The 19051-nt window shown below is 42.0% G+C and overlaps 1 protein-coding gene across 3 annotated transcripts in view; it reads right to left on the minus strand.

The window, feature by feature from the left end:
• The window catches only part of herc3 (HECT and RLD domain containing E3 ubiquitin protein ligase 3), a 41817-nt gene extending 27126 nt beyond the window's left edge, over positions 1–14691 (minus strand). For 2 of the 3 annotated variants that reach the window (XM_048243405.1, XM_048243390.1), the window contains exons 1-7: positions 14588–14691; positions 12452–12805; positions 9837–9996; positions 9251–9327; positions 8667–8888; positions 5688–5779; positions 4930–5060 (exon numbers count right to left, since the gene is read on the minus strand). In XM_048243405.1, coding sequence (XP_048099362.1) covers positions 4930–5060; positions 5688–5779; positions 8667–8888; positions 9251–9327; positions 9837–9996; positions 12452–12677 — 908 coding nt within the window. In that variant the 5' untranslated portion in view covers positions 12678–12805; positions 14588–14691. Of the gene's footprint in view, positions 1–4929; positions 5061–5687; positions 5780–8666; positions 8889–9250; positions 9328–9836; positions 9997–12451; positions 12806–14207; positions 14298–14587 lie in introns of those variants that run through there. The other variant, XM_048243397.1, reaches the window with a different exon arrangement.
• Between the last annotated feature and the right edge of the window lie 4360 nt (positions 14692–19051).

Consider the following 19051-nt stretch of genomic DNA (forward strand, 5'->3'; position numbering starts at 1 on the left):
GCTCTTCTCAGGATCCTACAAAAATTCAGCAGTGCCCAATCCATTTCATCCACAAATATAAATTTGCCAACCTGTCAACATGTGGGGAAATGGCTAGGTCCAGCCCTCCTCAAAGCATAGACATAGTAGACAAGCGTAATTTTGCTGTTAGTTTACTTTGTAATTTTTGACTAAATACAATGAATGAATGACTGGAAATGATGCCACCTGAGCTGGCAAGGGCATGGATGCCAGGGCGTGACAGTTTGTGCCCATAACTAAGAAAGGAATGCTGTCAAACTACCACCATCAGAATATTATTGTGGGCAAAAACAAACCTACTGACAGCTCTGTCAATAACAGTGTCTTTTGAAAGTGAAAGTGATGATTCCACAACAACCCAAACCGGATTAGTATCCAATATTGGCTTTAGATGTCTGACACAGACAACCTGTTTCAAGTTTAAAGTACAGCCTGCGGGCCAGACCTAGCCCACATACTACTTTCATACGGCCCACAACACGATCGAGGAAAAGAAATAAAAATGGTGTGCCACACTGTTCTTTCCTGAAAATCTACAGCGCTCCATTCGGACAGCCGTGGCCTACTGGTTAGGGCTTCGGGCTTGTAACCGAAGGGTTGCCGGTTCGATCCCCGACCCAGTAGGAAAAAATGTGGGTGGGGTTGAGCACTGCTCTCCCATGCCCACATCCACGGCCGAAGTGCCCCTGAGCAAGGCACCTAACATACACCCAACCTAACCCCTCACTGCTCCCAGAGCTTACTGCTCCGGGTTAGTGTGTGCTTCACCTCACTGTGTGTACACTATGTGCTGTGTGTGTTTCACTAATTCACAGATTGGGATTTGGATAAATGCAGAGACCAAATTTCCCTCACGGGATCAAAAGAGTATATATATACTTATCTTATACTTATCTCAGTTTCCTGATTTGAACCAGTGGGGTGAGCTTTAAAGGAAGAGTCAGGTCTAAAGACAACATAGGGTCTATTTTCAGATGATAACAAGTGGAAACTTTTGTTGGGGACATAAACAAAGATAATCAGAGTGGTTTTGAGTTTGACCGGAATAGGAAATAGCATACCAATGGCCTTGGGGCAAATTCACTACGTCAAAGTAAGTCGCTACTTTAAGCTAACAAGGCTCAAAATATTGTTAGGCCCAACCTTCAGTGATACCGTGGAAAGGGTCCCTGCAAAAAAAAAAAAAAATATGTTTAACTTCATGGCCTCGAGTTTGGCAGCGATGTCTTCATGTCATAAAGGCTTTTCTCCCGCTCAGGTGTATTAAATGTCTCTGGCGATATAGGAATTTCGGGATAATCTATGTCAAGGCAGGGACTCTGAAATGGGCGAGCACCCTCTGGTGAAGTGAATTTGAATAAACCAATCGCATGCAACTAGCATTAAATTATGATCTATATATCAGCAAATAAATGTCCACATCCCTTTATTGTAAGAATGGGACATTCTGCCGTCCTATGTGAAATAATAAGCAGGACAGGCTATAGCAAATTAAGGAGTAGGCTATAGCAAATTAATGCCGATGCGATATTGGCTGCAAATAGCTTATCATTAATAACACGTCATGGTAGGGTGTCCGAAACAGTTGCCTAGGCTATCTCACTGTATCATATTGTAAGTGATTTACTGAATTGATATTTGGAGTTCAGAGAGGGTTCACTTCATTATTCAAACTATGTCAATGTGACGATCATTAATTAAATAGGCCTACCAAACTGACACCAGTTCAACCTAGACTGCTTGCTGCTGCTATTAGTAGCCTACATTTCCACCCTCTATTTCTAATATAAGATTATTATCATTTTGCTAGCTAATGTGCAAAGCAGGGGCTGACTGGCCACCTGGCATACCGGGCATTTTCCCGGGCCGATAAAATAGGCTATATAATTTAATTTGTTTGGCCAACAATCGGTTCAAAGGAAAGACAGTCAGCGGCCCATTCGTTCATTTTCCATACTGACACTGGACTGATCCAATAACAGCTCGTCAGGCAACATCAACAGCATGAGTAGTGGTTGGTCTCTTAAAGTAGGCCGTTGAAAGGGTTCTATGTTTCTCTTGGTAAAATGGGCTAAAATACTGTAGACTGACGGAAATGTAGGCTACAAAAAGTCATATTAATGCACAAGCCAACTAAGCTGTATATAACGCAAGACATTAGTTAGTTAAGTGAATTAGCTCTTATAGCTGTAGGCTACTGTTCTAAAATGTACCAGCAATGTAGGTAGGTAGCCTACAGGAATACAAATATTTCCACCAACAGGCAACAAAAGTTGCCCTGTTTATTTTGTTCTATAGTGATAGTAACTGATGTAAATTACAGTAAGGTCTACCATAATCTAGGTGAACACAAGCTTCAGTAATGTTTTGGTAATGCTATTGAACATTGTATGGTTTAAATGTAGCCTATTGAATAATTTGAAATGATATTTTGAATTCAAGCAGAAATTCTTCTTTCATAATTGCTTGTATAGCCTACTTGAATATGGACAAAAGGTCAAGATTGTACTTTCTGTAGAGAAGGGCCATCTGAACACACCAAGTGTTTGCGGTCAGAGACACATTAGCCTGTCCATCAGCTATTTATTCTTCATAACTCAGGTTTTTACTAACCTCAGTCTGTCAGTCAGCTCATTATTTTGCTGATTGCAGTCTGCCAGCTGAAGAATATGGCAGTTGCAGACAGTTCTTGGGGTGTGACCATAGCTTTACATGTATATTTGGTTAACAAGAAAATTAAGCAAAGTAAGAGGACAAAAGGTTATCTGAGGATAGAAAAGTTTCCATGACAACACCCAAAAACGCTTTGTAAGGGGGATTGATGTCATATGCCTTATTGGTTTGCCAAGACGTCAGTAATCTACTGAGAAGGTAGACAATAAATTCTGATTGGATTGTTGCATATAGGAAATAGGAGGACCTTTGACCCTTTGTGAGGATAAAGGATGGAGCACAGCTGCTTCAGCCTCAAATTTGGCGCAGATCTCAAATTGGGTTAAATATTCTGCAGAATATACATTCACTCTACTGCTCAGTGTTACATGACTTAGTCAGGCTGTGTAGTATTGTGATTAAAATATAGACAGTTCAATTGCTACTTTTGTCTCAGTGTATTTCCTTGGATCAAGGTTTACCAGAGTGCTAATTTGGTCTTGAATTGAACGGGTAGGTGTGAGTTTTTTCCACCACACAGGCCTTTGGCTTTTGTATTTAATTCGGTGTGCCCGACCGATTTGCCACTTGGGCCAAATATGCCAGGGCCGTTTTTTTGTCCCAGTCCGTCCCTGGTGCAAAGAATTGCATTTTTGCAAGTTTGCAAGAACTATTTGATCTTAGTCCACTCTCTTTCGTTCACACAGTAAGCGCTTTTTAATTTGAAAAATATTAGGGGCATGAGTAAATGGAAACATGTAAACGCACAGGACTGCTCACAAGAAAGTATCATAACTTTCTTACAGTTCATATTTAAAAACTGGTGATGATAAGATAAGAAAATAAAAATAAAACAACAGAAAATTCCAAACTATTCAAGGTGTTCACATACAGCACGCTATGAAACAAGGCAGACAAACCAATCCTCTTTTTGCATCTTTCCAATTAAACGAATAATAAACGCCAGAAAATAATATAATATTACAATAGTAGGACTATCATAGTCATCAGATATTAACTAGGCTATAACATAATTTTTAGAGTAGGCTATTTCATCAGGATTCCTAAGTTATTAAAAGCGAATCAGCATGACTCATAATCTCATAATTGAATATGTATTGCATATCTACTACATAGATTAACAGCCTGGTTGGATGTTATACGGTATTTAAAATGGTTCTGAAAAGCTACAAAAATGTTTTTGTGAATTTAATTGTTTGGAAGAGCAGAAGAAATACTAGGCCTACATATTATTCTTTGAAAAACTATTCAGATGCACAGTACTGATATTTCAAAGGCTAGTGTAATCTCATCTGACGCATTGCATTTAAAGAGAAACTATGCATTTTTGGCAATTTATTCGCCGTTTCCTCGCAGGTTTTTCTGCAGAACTCCCCCTACAGCTTCAGAGTATATAATTTACGACACTCCTCAATCTGTCAGTCTGCGGTTTCCTCTTTCCCTGTTCCTCCGACAACGGTTTACTCATTTTCTGTTTCTTTTCGCTAGCTCTGCCATGACAAATGTCTGAGAAACTCCATCGCTACCTTGTTCTAGCCGGTGCCTGGCATGTATGTTTGTAGTGCAGTAAAGCAATTCGTTACATAGCGAGGCTGCGAGACTTTCTGTCTCTGAGGCCGTCGGCCCGCCGGCCAAGAGTAGCAAGGGTGTTTTTTTCCGCTCACAGGCACTAGAGGGAAGCGAGATGGGCACCATTCAACCCGAAAAAAAGTCATGTAACCATTCCAATGACTCCGAAGCTGTTCAGTTAAGGTAAATTAAGCTAAAAAACCTGCGTAGCTCCCCTTTAAAAGGTATTGCTCAACAATGATATTGGTCAGAATAAACCAAACCTTTCATTAATTGAATCTAACCTGGCTCAACCCACTTACTGCATTTGATCCCACCTTCCCGCTGGCAATTCTCTTGTGCAACACTACGCATCCTCTACCATATTCGCTGGTGACACATCGCTGCCAAAGTCAGGACAGTTTTTTACATTGTTTACACTTCATATGACAAAGGACAGTTCTTTACATTGTTTCTAGGGTTTCAACCATGACTTAGCATCTCCAGTGTGATGATTTTCTGGTCTTGATAGTATCTTATTTGTTATGACACTCATCAGACACGTAACAGAGTCTGTATGTGGCCGTGATGACTCTCCTCTGGGGGAGTGGGGCTCCAGGGTCTGGAGGGAAAGGAGCGGAGGTGATGTAGGGTGTTTGGGGGTATATGGGGGTGTTTGGGGCGTACCTGCCACAGGCGATCTGGGACACCTCTGTGCCCATGAGCTCCAGGACTCTGCGAGGGAGGGGCTCATTGTTGGTCGAGTCGTGGCCCAACTGGCCCCTGGAGCCGTTTCCAAATGTAAACAAACCTCCGTCCTGCCCCAGCACACACACAAACACACACACACACACACACACACACACACGATAGGAAGATAAAAAGAAGGTGTAAAATGTGGGTTTGTTCCCTGTGATGAGTAACTGTACGTACGTACACATCTTCGCCAACTTGAGCTGCAAAAGAAGCTCTGGCCGCCCTGTCAAAGACGCCTGTCAAAAAGTACGGGGAAGCTTTTGACGCTTTGGCCGCTCTGACGTTGCAGCATTCTACATTACTGGTCGTTTGCCGCTGAACCGCGTCATAGCTCATTAGCATAAAGTTGACCAACTTTCAATTCTGCTTGACGCTCTGGTCGCTCAAGACACCCAAAACGCGACGCCAACGGATTTGCCGCTTCTTGCAGCTGAGAGAAGCCGGCTTCCATTGAAAATGAATGACTTCCTATATCTTTTGCAGCTCGAGTCGGCAGCGGTGTGTACGTACAGTAAGGACTGAAGATGATGACTATTTCATCAGTAAATAAGGAGTAAATAATCTAGTTATTCCCTCTATATTGGTTTTCTTTGCACATTTCTACAATTGTATACAACAAACAAGAATTCTTAAAATGGAAATTATGACTTCAAAAACTCTTCTATGCCAGAAGAAGAAATGTACAACACCTTGGTTAATGCAGCAGTATGCTCTTCTCCACAGCTGATGTACACTACTTTCTGTGACCTTAGGAATTTTATGTGGCAAGGGACTGCACGATCTGGGGAAAAAAACCAAAAGGTAGACATGTCCTGAACCACTACAATGATTCTGAACTAGATGTACCGCAGAGCGGTACAAAATATGACCGCCGCCCAGTCCAGCACATGTTTTCCACAAAAATTCCCGCTGAAAGGCATATATGATTCTAACTGTCTCACTGAATTGCATTATGCACACTCAATTCTCACTGGTATCTGCTAGACAACAAGTACAAAAACATGATTAGTTCATAGATTTCACATGTAATATACATTTTATACAACCCCACCCCCATCTTGCCTGTTCATAATTCTGAGAAATTCTTGAATTGTGTGCATGTGTGCGTGTACATGTTTATGTTTATGTCTGGGTGGGTGTGTGGGTGGGTGTGTGTGCGTGCATGTGCATGTGCTTGTGTGTTTGCCTGTTTATGTGCCTGTGTGTGTGCATGTGCATCCATGCGTATACATGTCTACTGTGTGAGTATGTGTCATTCGTAGGATTACTGTGAATGTATGTGTGTGCGTGTATCTGTTTATGCACATGTGTGCATATGGAATGGGTTTACAAAAAATTGGTCATCCTAGGCCCTACGGTTCTCAAGATATTCACAGAAAACTGTGTCTGCCCTACCCTCCTTTCGGGGGGTCCAGTCCAGCGGGGGGGCTACAGATCAAAGAAAAAGTGATGGTTCCATGCTATCCATGTGGGGTTACATGCCCACCAAGTTTAGTGTACCCGGTCTTTCAGTGTCCGGGGAATCCTTGTTGGTGTACGGTCACTAAATGTACACATAAATTATTTTATTGTAAGGCCCCCCATGAACGAAAGTCCACGAAACTTGGCATGCATTCGGAGGGTGTCATAATGATCCTACACTTTCAATTTCGTGCAGTTTTGACCATGTCAGCCAGAGATATTGTGATGAAAACACCTAATGTTTTGCTTTTTAATTTTTAACTAGGTGGCTTATACATGAAATAAGTGGTAATGGGATGGGTTGACATGCCCCTTAAGACCAACATACAAAAAAAAGGTGGACCTCCCTAGGCCCCACGGTTCTCGAGATATTCACAGAAAACTGTCTCCGGCCACCTACAGGCCAGTTGGTGTATAATAACATAAATTAATTTATTGTGTGGTCCCCATGAACGAATTCCCTAAACTTGGCGTGCATTCAGAGGGTGTCATAATGATCCTACACTTCCAATTTCGTGCAGTTTTGACTATGTTAGGTCACAGATACCTGCGATTACAACACCTCATTTTTACTTTTTTGTGTTTAACTAGGTGGCGCTATACATGAAATGAGTGGTTATGGAATGGGTTGACATGGCCCTTTGAGATCAACCAGGGTTCCCATACCTTGGTTAAGATCAAATTCAAGGACCTTTCAAGGATTTTCCAGGCCCAATATCCTTAAATTCAAGGACCTACTGTAATGTGTTGATAAATTTCAAGCGCGGGCATGGTTAAATCATGTTACCTCAACAGACCAAGGATACCTTGTCACAGTTTTCTTTTAATTTTGGTCATATGACAGGCCTATTCTATTTTTCATGTTTGTATTTTGCATAAAACTGAACTGAAATAAACTTGTCCTAAACAAGTTAAACTCGTTACCATGAACATGTCTGTTTATTCATCAGAATGTTAAATTAAATATTTGGGCAACAAACACTACACGCGGGAAACACGCAGAAATCACGCTGGCCGTGTACATGTTAATAAGCGGAATTGTACGTAATTGTATGGATTTTTTTTCCTCAAAAAGAAATTCAAGGACTTTCAAGGACCTCCATTTATTTATGTCTCTTTTCAAAAACTTTCAAGGGCCTTGAATGATTTTTTTCAGATTCACAAACTTTCAAGGATTTCAAGGACCCGTGGGAACCCTGTCAACATACAAAAAAAAAATGGTCCTCCTAAACCCTACGGTTCTCGAGATATTCACAGAAAACTGTGTCTGCCCTACCCTCCTTTCGGGGGGTCCAGTCCAGCGGGGGGGCTACAGATCAATACGAAAAAAGGAGGTTCCATGCTATCCATGTGGGGTTACATGCCCACCAAGTTTCGTGTACCCCGGTCTTACAGTGTCCAGGGGATCCTTGACGGAAATTTGGACATGCGAAAAAGAAAAAGAAAAAAAACAAACAAAATCTGACTAAACCTATATGACGCCGCTTCGCTGCGCGGCGGTCATAATAAGAGCTAAATAAAACACACTAGAATACTTAATATGTACTGCTGTCTGTGTATCTGATTAATCAGGGCTAGTTAAAGGGCTAGTAGTTTATCTTATTGGTTTTAAGGTCTGATGGAAAACCTGTTTCAGATTAGCATTTAACCCCACTAATACTTTGTATTGTAAACATACAAGGCATAGTTTCATTTTTGATCTAAGAGAGAAGATGATACCTATGCATTGTTCTCCTCGTTCTTGGAAACTCCAAGCCCATCCTTATTACTAATTTGTACATCACCACCTAACACATAGTATATAGATACCTATATTTTCTTCATAAAAAGGCGAATCCATTCTTTTCACAACCTTTTCTCAATATTGTGCTTATTACCAAACTGTAAGGTGGGCTCACATTAGCAAGCGGCAGGTTTCCTACTGTTCTCTTTGGTTCGGCAGCAGAACGGTGGCAACGCTGGCGTAACGCTAGCGTTGAGCAAGCTGAGCGTTGAACTTGGTTCAACTTCAAAGCGCAACACGTGCATATTCAATTGTGTTGCTTAAGGAACGAGACAAAACTTATTATGGTCTGAGCGTTGCGTTTTATGTTTGCTGCTGCCGCTTGCCACTGGCTGATGTGATCCTCGCCTAAATCTGCACCTAACATTAACTTTTTTTTTTTAATTAAAAGATGGTCTTTTATTGGAACTCCCTTCATGTTTACCTTGTTCATCATTCAGGCCCAGCTGCCCAGCGCTGTTTTTGCCCCAGCCAAACACGGCCCCTGAGAGGGACAGGGCAAAGCTGTGGTCCCCTCCAGCACTGATCTGAGACAGGGGGATCCCCGCCAGAGACTTGAGGGGTTGGGGGGACATGGTGCTGGGCTCCCCCTTCCCCAGACCCAGCTGACCATTGGAGTTCTGGCCCCACGTGAATAACTGCCCGTCTGAAAGCAGAGTTAGAGGGAAGAGATCAGGGCAAGAATTGCATTCATGTGTCTCAACTAGACATGTGTGGATGAAGCAGGACATATAACAGAGTGTTTACTTATGCTTTCCTGGTTAATCAAATTGTCAAATTTCTATCTTAATATTTGTATAAATAGAGCAAAGGGGGCTGTTGTCTTAAAAGGCTCAAGAGGCTCCAATGTGTCAGTGAAAGAAAAAATAACAGTAAGCACACATAATCCCTAAATTAGATGTTTGTCTGAATGGCATCATCTGTAGTTAAATGACTTCACTGAAACCAAAAGAGGAATTGCATGGTTGTAAAATCTAATGCATGACGGCTGAGGGTGCAGAGTACTACCTTTGGAAAGTGCAATGCAGTGCTGGTTGCCACACATCACCTGCGTGATCCGATGCTCACACAGCTTCTTAATCAACCTAAAAAATATTGGTTGTGATCAACATCACCTCCAGTTAAACCAATATTAAAAAATACACAACACATCAATATGAAATGAACAACATTAATTCGGTAACATGCAGTTGTTCTAAGCTCAAGATACTCCCAATGAAACCTTCAAGACTATGAGATTTTTTCCCCTGTGAAATACAAAACCCTCCCGCAATACACTAAACAAGTGACACAGGAATAGCAAACAGATGAAGTTACATGCTGAAATGTGAAGGTATATGATGTCTTACAGCAATGCACACACACATGCACACAAATACAAATATACACACAGACACACAAACACACAAAACTAGAATAACAACAGTGACCTTTTATATCTAGAGGGAAGTGGGCAGTTGCCTATCCTTTCGCCTGTGCGCTATTCCTAAAGGGCTTCATGAATGATAAGACAATCCCTTGGCTAATGTGGGTAACACACACAGCCTACACTTCCCATGAGACCTTGATAAACCCAGTCAGTGGGATACTCTACCTGGGCACTCTGACGGCCTCTTCTGCTGTTCCCAGCCCGAGTTGGCCTTCACTGCCAGCCCCCCAGGTGAATACCTGGCCCTGCTCGTTCACCGCCAGCGAATGGGCAGAGCCGCACGCCACACCAGCGATCTTCTGAGCGTCCAAAGCCCCCACCAGCTCTGGAGATGCGGAAAACAGAAAAGGATGAGAGGAAGAAAGTCAAAAGAAAGAGACAGTTATTAGCATCACATTTTCTGTACGTCCAACAGCAATGTTCCTGTATGGGCTGCTCTTGTCATGTGATGGCTTTGAGATATGTGCCTCCCTAGCCCCTACCAGAAGTCACTCAAGTGTCTGCAGCATGCTCTGAGCCGGCGTGACCTAGACTGTGTGTGTTCAGAACTACTATGGTAAGCCCTCTATTTTTAGTACTCTTGGACTGCCATGTGTTCATGTGTTAGGCAGACCTCACCCTTAATGACAGAGGGAAAAAAAGAGGGCTAATTAGCATCGCCATTAAAAAACGCACAACTCGGCGCATCATGTGCAGATGATTCATGCAGATGACTGAACAACATGAGGTTCAGCAGTAGCTCTAATACAGGCCTACATCTGTGGAGTTTACTTGTACGCCCAACAGAGAGGACACTGTATCCATAACATACTAAGAGTGTTTATAAAAAAACAGAAGTTACAGCTTTCATTTCTTTAATGGTCTGAAAACAAACAGAAAACCAACAGAAACACACATTTTCAGTTCGGTAGAAAGAGACTGCACTGAGACTTTAAAGTAAACTGGTTAACCCACTGGCTGTTTCCAGCATGATAAAGAACTCTTAAATTGTTCTTGAAATTGTAAGTACCAGTATGCACTAGTTCAATCAATTCTGGCCAATCAGGACCATCAAATATGTCAGTGTTTCCCATACATTGACTTATTTGTGGCGGCCCACCACCATACCACCACACAATGATTTTCCATGTTGTACTGTTTAAATTGGATGGAATTCGTTCTTTGAACAATCCTGCAATTGTTGGCATAAAAGTCGACTGGCTAAATTATGCTTAAATCTGCATCATAACCACGCTGCGTTAATTTGTTAAAAACTGTTGCATTCAAGTTAATTCTGCAAACCTACCACCACAAATAGAATTCAATTCTGTGGGAAACAGTGTATGTTGTTGCGTGTATTTTCATTCACTGTGGCACTTAAGTTCCCAGCAATCAAACAAACTCCTCTGAAACCAGCAGTGTGGCATATCTGGAATTTCCCCAGAGCTTTTTCCTGCATCTATCACCAGCTTAACAATAGAAAGTAAAAATAAAAATGCAGCCCATATCTTCCACTACAAGCGCTCATCCTTTCCATGTGTCCTTCTCAGCCAAATCAGGCTAAAAGAGAACTATAGCTGGCTTTTAAAAGGCACTGGATTCAAACCTTCAGCCTGAGGTGTGGCTTAAATAATGCATCCTCTCTCTGTGTGAAACTCAGAGGAAATTTATGTGTGACCACCGATTCAGCTTGTTGTGAGATGGCTGGCGTGCAACGCTGCAAGCAGCGTGCTACCGCATGAGCCAACTGAAGCTTTCTAACACTTGAAAAAGCAGCCTCACCTGGCAGGTAGACAGATACAGAGATCAGGGAAGCCACATTCAGAATCCCCCAGCAAGGTGCTGCAAATGGCACATTTATTTAGGGATAGGCACTAGCTGCATGGCCGTACAGCAAGCCTGACACAAAAAAAATAGCAACATCACACAGACACGCTCACAAGGACAGAGAGGATGACATCACTGGCTCCAGGGAATGCAAACAGCAATGTCACTAGCCTGATATTCTTGGGCCATTTGTTTTGATTTGGGCCTATGGCTCATTCGGATTTCTCACAACCTGATCTCTCTCATGCTACCGCTAGCACACAACCAGCCCACTCACATGCTGGCACACCTGATCAAAACAGAGCAGAGGATTGGCCGAGGCCATCTGCATGTGAAGCTGTGTGTGTTCCCTGAAAAGAGGCAACAAGCACGTGGCCTGTGAAGGATTAGACACCTGGGAAGAACTGTCATGCATACCGGAACATTCTGCTGTTTCACCATTAATCCAAAATTCATATCATGTAATGAGTAGTAGCCTACAGGGATTAATGCAAACCCTCCCTATCTTGGACCACAGCTCATTTCAACAAACACGTTCTTCATAAAAAGCTCATAGATGATACAGACACCCTGATAATTTAACTACACAATCACATCTGATGACACTTATGATAAAATGATTACTTCTACCAGAGGTAAGGAGATATTCCAATGCCAATTGGTCTCAGAAACACTGACAGAACTAGCATACTATAGATACATTGCAAATCAGTAACTGAGTGTGCATGTTGCAATGTTTTGTAGCAGCAACTACATATGAATCAGCAAAAGTCCATGTGAATAAGACAACCTGACAGCATTTGGTGTACTGCAGTCTCAGAGCCATTATAACAAATTATGTGAATGAGTGAGGGGTGAGTGAATGTGTGGCTCAGGTGTGTGTTTGGGATGCTATGTTCCCTGTGAGTGTTCTACCCATGCAATGTGAGTGAGTTGAAACCTGTGAGTGAGAGTGTGTCACTAAGAACTCTCACCTGGCATAATTCTGGTCTTCTCATGGCCCAGCTGTCCATGGCAGTTGGAGCCACATGTGTACACACTCCCATCATGCAACAGGAAGAGGGAGTGCTGTCCCCCACAGGCCACGTCCTTCAGCACCCTTCCGCTAAACACCCGGCAGGTCTGTGGCTCTAGAACAGGACTCTCTGACTCTCCAACTCCAAGCTGTCCAGAAGACGCACTACCCCAACACAGCATCATGACTCCAAAAGACAGGGGAGAAATACCAAACAAGAGCTAGAGAATGGATGGAGGCGTCAAGGGAGAGAGGCCAGGGAGAGCTTCAGGCTAGGTTGCCCTGCCTTCTCCCTTCACCGAGAACGACAAGCCTGCAAGGGAGAAAAAAAATGCTGGCATTAGACAGAAATAGACAGAAGAAATCATACCAGTATGGAGGGCGGGGTAGACTGTATGACCAGCCCTGGACCCAAGCCTCAGTGCTACACTAAGTGGTATTTTCAGAATGACAGTGAGGTGAGAAAGGCATGAGATAACTGGGAGGGGTGGGGCAGGTTGACGTGTGGCCTTGACGAGATAAGGAACCTTTCCCTGTGCAGTTAAATAAAACTCTGCCTTCTCACTAATCCCCCATCTAAGCAGCTCCAATCTGCCAGGGGCAGGGACACTCTAAACGGCACAATGTCCTTAGGACAGGACTGCAGTATGTGTGAACTTCAGGCTTGGGCTGAACAACAGAAGGTCACACTGCCACAGGTTCATCCATCCAAACCCCAAACAAACATTCCACCCTACCTTTACAGCAGACTACTAGAAACACATAGCTCCACACACAGTGAACCGACATAATATGGCAAGACATTGACAGTTCCGTGTAGTGTGTGAATGCATCTGACTGTAACGCCTGTGCTAATATAGGACAGCTGGTCTGTTGCTGTCGTTGACGTTACCTAGTAGAAGCATCATTAGTTAAGCAGATGAAAGTCTACACAAAACACACTTGACAGTCGATAACGTTGACGATATCTAAAAAAAAACATTACTACAACCACTTCCCTTTGCCACGTACGTTAGCATTTGGATTTCAAGTAACGTTCATCTAGCTAACATTTCCTATATTGGCTAAATTAGCACATCCTGCATCACTCGGAATCAAACAGCTAACGTCAGTGCGATCATTGTAACGTTGGTGCCAAATGTATTGAAGTCATGCTATCTCATATTCAGGGAGGAATACTTTTGACGGGGTTGAATAGAAATGTTTTATCAAGCAAGATAAACTCAAAGACGTCGCGTTGAGTATGCACCACTAGCATCAGTCCTTAACGTTAGTGTCTGTCTGATAATATCAGACTAACGAAAGCTAGCGTACTGTAGTTGGTGGATTTGCATGTCAAATTACGTAACAGCAACTAAATCGCTTCGTCGGTAACTAGCTGGCTAGCTTGATTTAATTCATTCGCAATGAACATAACGTTAACGTTTACTGAAAATTCAGTGGTTAAGTCAGTCGCACAAATGTTAACAGATGACGTTTTTGGATAGCAGTCAGTTACCACTCACTTCGACCATAAAGCCAACAAACCAGCTAATAGGATAGCTATCGCTAGCTAACTTATCAAAGCTATTGATATCTAAGTTATCCAAGTTAGCAAGTAATGTTAACTCATGTTAAACAATGGTAAATTCAACCTTCTACGATATTCATACACTCAGTGGTTATGACCACATGAGAAACTGACGAATTTCTGACATGAAATACCAAATACCAACCTAGCCAGCTAACGTCAGATGGAAGATGTCAGACAATCACTGCAGATGCATTAAGTTAGACTTGTAACGTTAGCATACATTTGGTAATGCAAACACAACCGGACTGACAGAACCGTTATTTTTGAAACCATGGAGGCTATTGTACTACTGATTACTTAACATAGTTATGCCAGCCCATTTTCTTAACGTTAATATTCTAACGTTAACGTTAACAATACCACACAAACTCGAAAAATGCCTGCTAGCTAACCAGTCCGTGTCACTTGGAGGTTCAGATCCTGGTAGTAGCAAAACAAGTCCTGCTATCTCGATGTCAGATTATTAAGCAGTTAGAGAGGCAAGGCGCAAGAAATATAGGTATAATTTAACATGTTAGCTACCTGTGTTGACACATTCCTCGACTGCTAGGTTCAAACGTTTTGGCAATAACAAGGAAGTTATGATTCAGATAACTGCCTAGCGTCACCTGCCACGTGATCGATCTGTCAACGTGAGGGCAGTGCTATCTGGTGCTACCAAATATTCTATATCAACCGTCTGCTAGTTCCATCAAAGAGTAGGCTACTTTGATTCCATCCTACTGCAGTTCCATCCACTGCTTTTCTTTTATGGGAAGCCTTAACTTTTAATCGCATCACACTCTTATCTTTTACATAACATAAGATAGATAGATAGATACTTTATTGATCCCCAGGGGAAATTCAAGGTCTCAGCAGCATACAGACAACACAAACACATTCTTTAACAGCAGAAAGAGTAATTAAAGTATATAATATAAAAACACAACTAAGCAATAAGGACAGTAGAAGATAAAGAATATGCTAAATATACTAAAAAACAAATTATACTAACTAACATTAATCTAAATCAATTCTAAAAACAGTATCCACATAGTGGTGATTAATCAATCAGAGGCGCTTGCAATGACTGAGGCAGGGACTGAGCCTGTGATTCTCTGTGCATAAGGTATGGTAAGGTGCTCTAAGGTGCTCTGTGTGAATGAGTGTCATGGTGGTAGTGCAATGGTAGTGGTCATGGTGCAAATGAGTAAGTCCAACAGTGCAACAATGCAGAAATAAAGTAAAGTAAAGTCTATATATCTATATATTTAACTATTTAAAGAAAATGTATAAGTGTGGCCATAGTTCGGCTGTGGCATGGAGGGGGGGGGTTATGCATATGTGCTAATGTGCTAATATAGCACGCAAACAGTGAGGCATAAAGACAGTGGTAAAAGTGGCTAGTGGACAGTATCCAAACATGGAGGGGGTGAAGAGGCAGACAGACTATGCAGAGAATTCTATCTCTCCTCTTCCCTTAAGTGAGGCATTGAACAGTTCAATGGCCCTGGGGACAAATGACTTTCTCAGTCTGTCAGTTGTGCAAGGCAGTGAGCGAAGTCTCCAGATGATCAGGCTCTTCTGCTTAACAATAGTGCTGTGAAGTGGGTGACACTCATTGTCCAAAATGTTGATCAGTTTGTGAAGTGATGCACTCCAGTTCAGCTCCCACTACAGAGCAAGCTTTCCTTACCAGCCTGTCAATTCGCCCCGCATCCTTCTTCCTTGTGCTTCCTCCCCAACATACTACTGCATAGAAGAGGACGCTGGCAATAACAGACTGGTAGAACATCCTGAGGAGCTTACTGCACACATTGAAGGACCGCAGCCTCCTCAGGAAGTACAGCCTGCTCTGCCCTTTCTTGTAGAGTGCATCAGTGTTGGCTGACCAGCCCAGTTTATTGTCCAGGTGGAGACCCAGAGACTTGTAGGTGCTAACCACCTCCACATTGACCCCATCAATGTGGACTGGTAGCAGAGTGGGCTTAGACCTGCGGAAATCCACCACCATCTCCTTGGTCTTTGAAGTGTTAAGTTGAAGATGATTGAGTTTGCACCATTGCACAAAGTCCTCCACCAGGCTCCTGTACTCCTCCTCCTGCCCGTTCCTGATACACCCCACAATTGCAGTATCATCAGAAAACTTCTGCATGTGGCATGACTCAGTGTTGTAGCAGAAGTCAGATGTGTACAGGGTGAACAGGACTGGAGAGAGCACAGTTCCCTGTGGTGCTCCGGTGCTGCAGATCACAGTGTCAGAGAGACAGTTCTTCAGTCTGACGAACTGTGGTCGCTCGGTCAGGTAATCTGTAATCCAGGTTACCAGGTGAGCGTCCACACCCATCTGCAAGAGCTTGTCTCCCAATCTGAGGGGCTGGATGGTGTTAAAAGCACTTGAGAAATCAAAGAACATGATTCTCACAGCACTTTTCCCCTTGTCCAGGTGGGAATGTGTCCTGTGTAGAAGATAAGTGATGGCATCGTCCACGCCCACTTTCTCCTGGAATGCAAACTGTAACAGGTCTAGTGCATGGCGTACCTGGGGTCTGAGCATACCTAAGACCAATCGCTCCATTGTCTTCATCACATGTGATGTAAGAGCGACAGGTCTGTAGTTTCTCCTACATCTAGTCAAAACTAGTCAGACTGGAAATTAAAGATATCCACAGGAACACTGAAACTTTTCTAAAAATGGAGATATCTAGGCTAAACATTATTTGTTAACATTTGACAGTGGCGGATGCTGCTCTTTGGAATAGGGGAAGCTCTGATAAAAATGGTCAATTATTAAATGAATAGGCTATTATAATGTAGGCCTACTTTGTTATGTGTAGGCTACATTATATGCAATATAGACTGATATATTGCAGATAGGCCTACAATATGCTACCTTTAGGCTAGTTGATTTTGTTTGTCAAAAGGAAATATAGGCCTAGGCTACTACAATAGCACTATTTTATTCCAGCAAGTCAAACAGGCTAGGCCTAGGGCCTACAAGTGGAAACACATCAATATTATGAATATTTGTTGAAGTGTTGAATAGAAAGATAGGACATTTGGCCATTATAAGATTCATCATGTAGGCTAGCCTCCACAACTGTCAGGTAACAGACAAATTATGTCACACATACCATTACACATTCAGATATAGCCTACTTTCATACTGCCTCTGATATTGTCCTTAGGTGTAGGCTGCTGGATGGTAGGCTAGGGAAGAACCGGGACAAATGAAACACTTTTCAATTAAACGTAAAAAGACATCGTAAAACACTGAAAGTTAATATTTTGTCACTAGCAGCCTACATCTGTCCTCTGTCAAATACAGTTGCATTTACAGCTCTGAACAAAACCGTTCAAGAGTTATTTAAGGAGAAGTCGGACGTGCATTTTGTTTCATTCGTCCCTCCTGGCTGGGACTAGTGAAACAGCATGGGGGACGAATGAAACATACAGCTTAAATTACGTAAACTTCCCACAACTTCAATATTTGACAACATACCATGGTACTTCAAGTATGTGTTATTTTAGATAGATTGCTGCTGGGCTATATGTCTTGGTTCATGTCTGTTAACAACTCATTGCCGTCATGGTGATGCGCGTATTTCGTGGTTATGGAAATAGCATGCACTATGCCATTATAGCTAGAATAATGCATGTTTCGAATTATATAATGTTTCTATAGTACAAAATGTTATTTCACTCTGTTTTTATGTGGTTAAAGCCACCACACATCCAAATAAGTGCCCTTCATGACCCACAGGCCGTCAGTCTCCATAGGTTAACATGGCAAAACTCAACCCCCTACCTGATAGCCCCAAATATATTTGCATCTTTCTAAAACTGCTTTTCCATGTCTCACCTGCATAAAATATAGTATGAACACAGATACGTGTGCATTGACTTAGAATAAATGGGATTTACTGCCTGGTCGGGACAAATGAAACAGGTGTTTCAATCGTCCCCCCATAGACATTTAGCATTATAGGCTGTTTTGCATCCATTACAAACGAACATGCAATGTGAACGTCTGGGATTGGGGAGAGCATTAAATGCTACTGAATAAGCATGAAGTCAAACCTTTAAATGAAAAACACTAAGGATCTTTGAACAAAATCTATGAACACTCAAGAGCACTCTTATGCACATTTGAGAACTGACTTGTTTGTGCAAAATAAATGGTTATTACTGATTTATTTTCATATTTTCATCATATCTGCAGGTGTAAAATATAATAGAATTTAAATGACAGCTATATATTTTATCATTTAAGATAGTTTTGAATAAAAATATTATAATTATTTTTAATAAAATAAATTCCACTTACAAAGCATTAATGTATTTTACAATAAATAATTAACACAACACATAACACTTTTTCACTTTTTTTGCTAGGTACTAAATATAACAACTTATTTACTGTTCAATTTCTGCAGCAGTGCTTTCACTTCAAAGCATGTGTCATATAGCCTACGGTAATCAAATTGTCTTGCTCATGTAGTTTATAATATACGGTACAAATGAAAGCCTCTGCCTGAGTGTGCATGCTGCCCTGCATTATCATGCCCTTTTGTGGGGAATGACAGGGTGTTTACCTATGCTAATTAAGAACAATTGGCATGCCCTGTCAATTTGAAGAAGAAATGGGATTCAGCATGATAAGAACAAAACTGCAAACGATTCTGAGGTTTAACAACACCTTTGTGAATCTGCCTAAGAGTTTTCGTAGGACCTTCTTAAGAACACAGTTAAGACAATTCTTAGGAAGATATTGGTGAATGAGGCTCAGTGTTTGGCCAGCAAATTAAGACTTAGGGGTCCGAGTTTGGCAGCGATGTCTTCATGTCATAAAGGCTTTTCTCCCGCTCAGGTGTATTAAATGTCTCTGGCGATATGGGAATTTCGGGAAAATCTATGTCAAGGCAGGGACTCTGAAATGGGCGAGCACCCTCTGGTGAAGTGAATTTGAATAAACCAATCACAAGCAACATTGTTAAATTATGATAG

The sequence above is a fragment of the Alosa alosa genome, chromosome 1 (assembly GCF_017589495.1).
Source record: "Alosa alosa isolate M-15738 ecotype Scorff River chromosome 1, AALO_Geno_1.1, whole genome shotgun sequence".
In the NCBI taxonomy this organism is placed as follows: Eukaryota; Metazoa; Chordata; class Actinopteri; order Clupeiformes; family Clupeidae; genus Alosa; species Alosa alosa.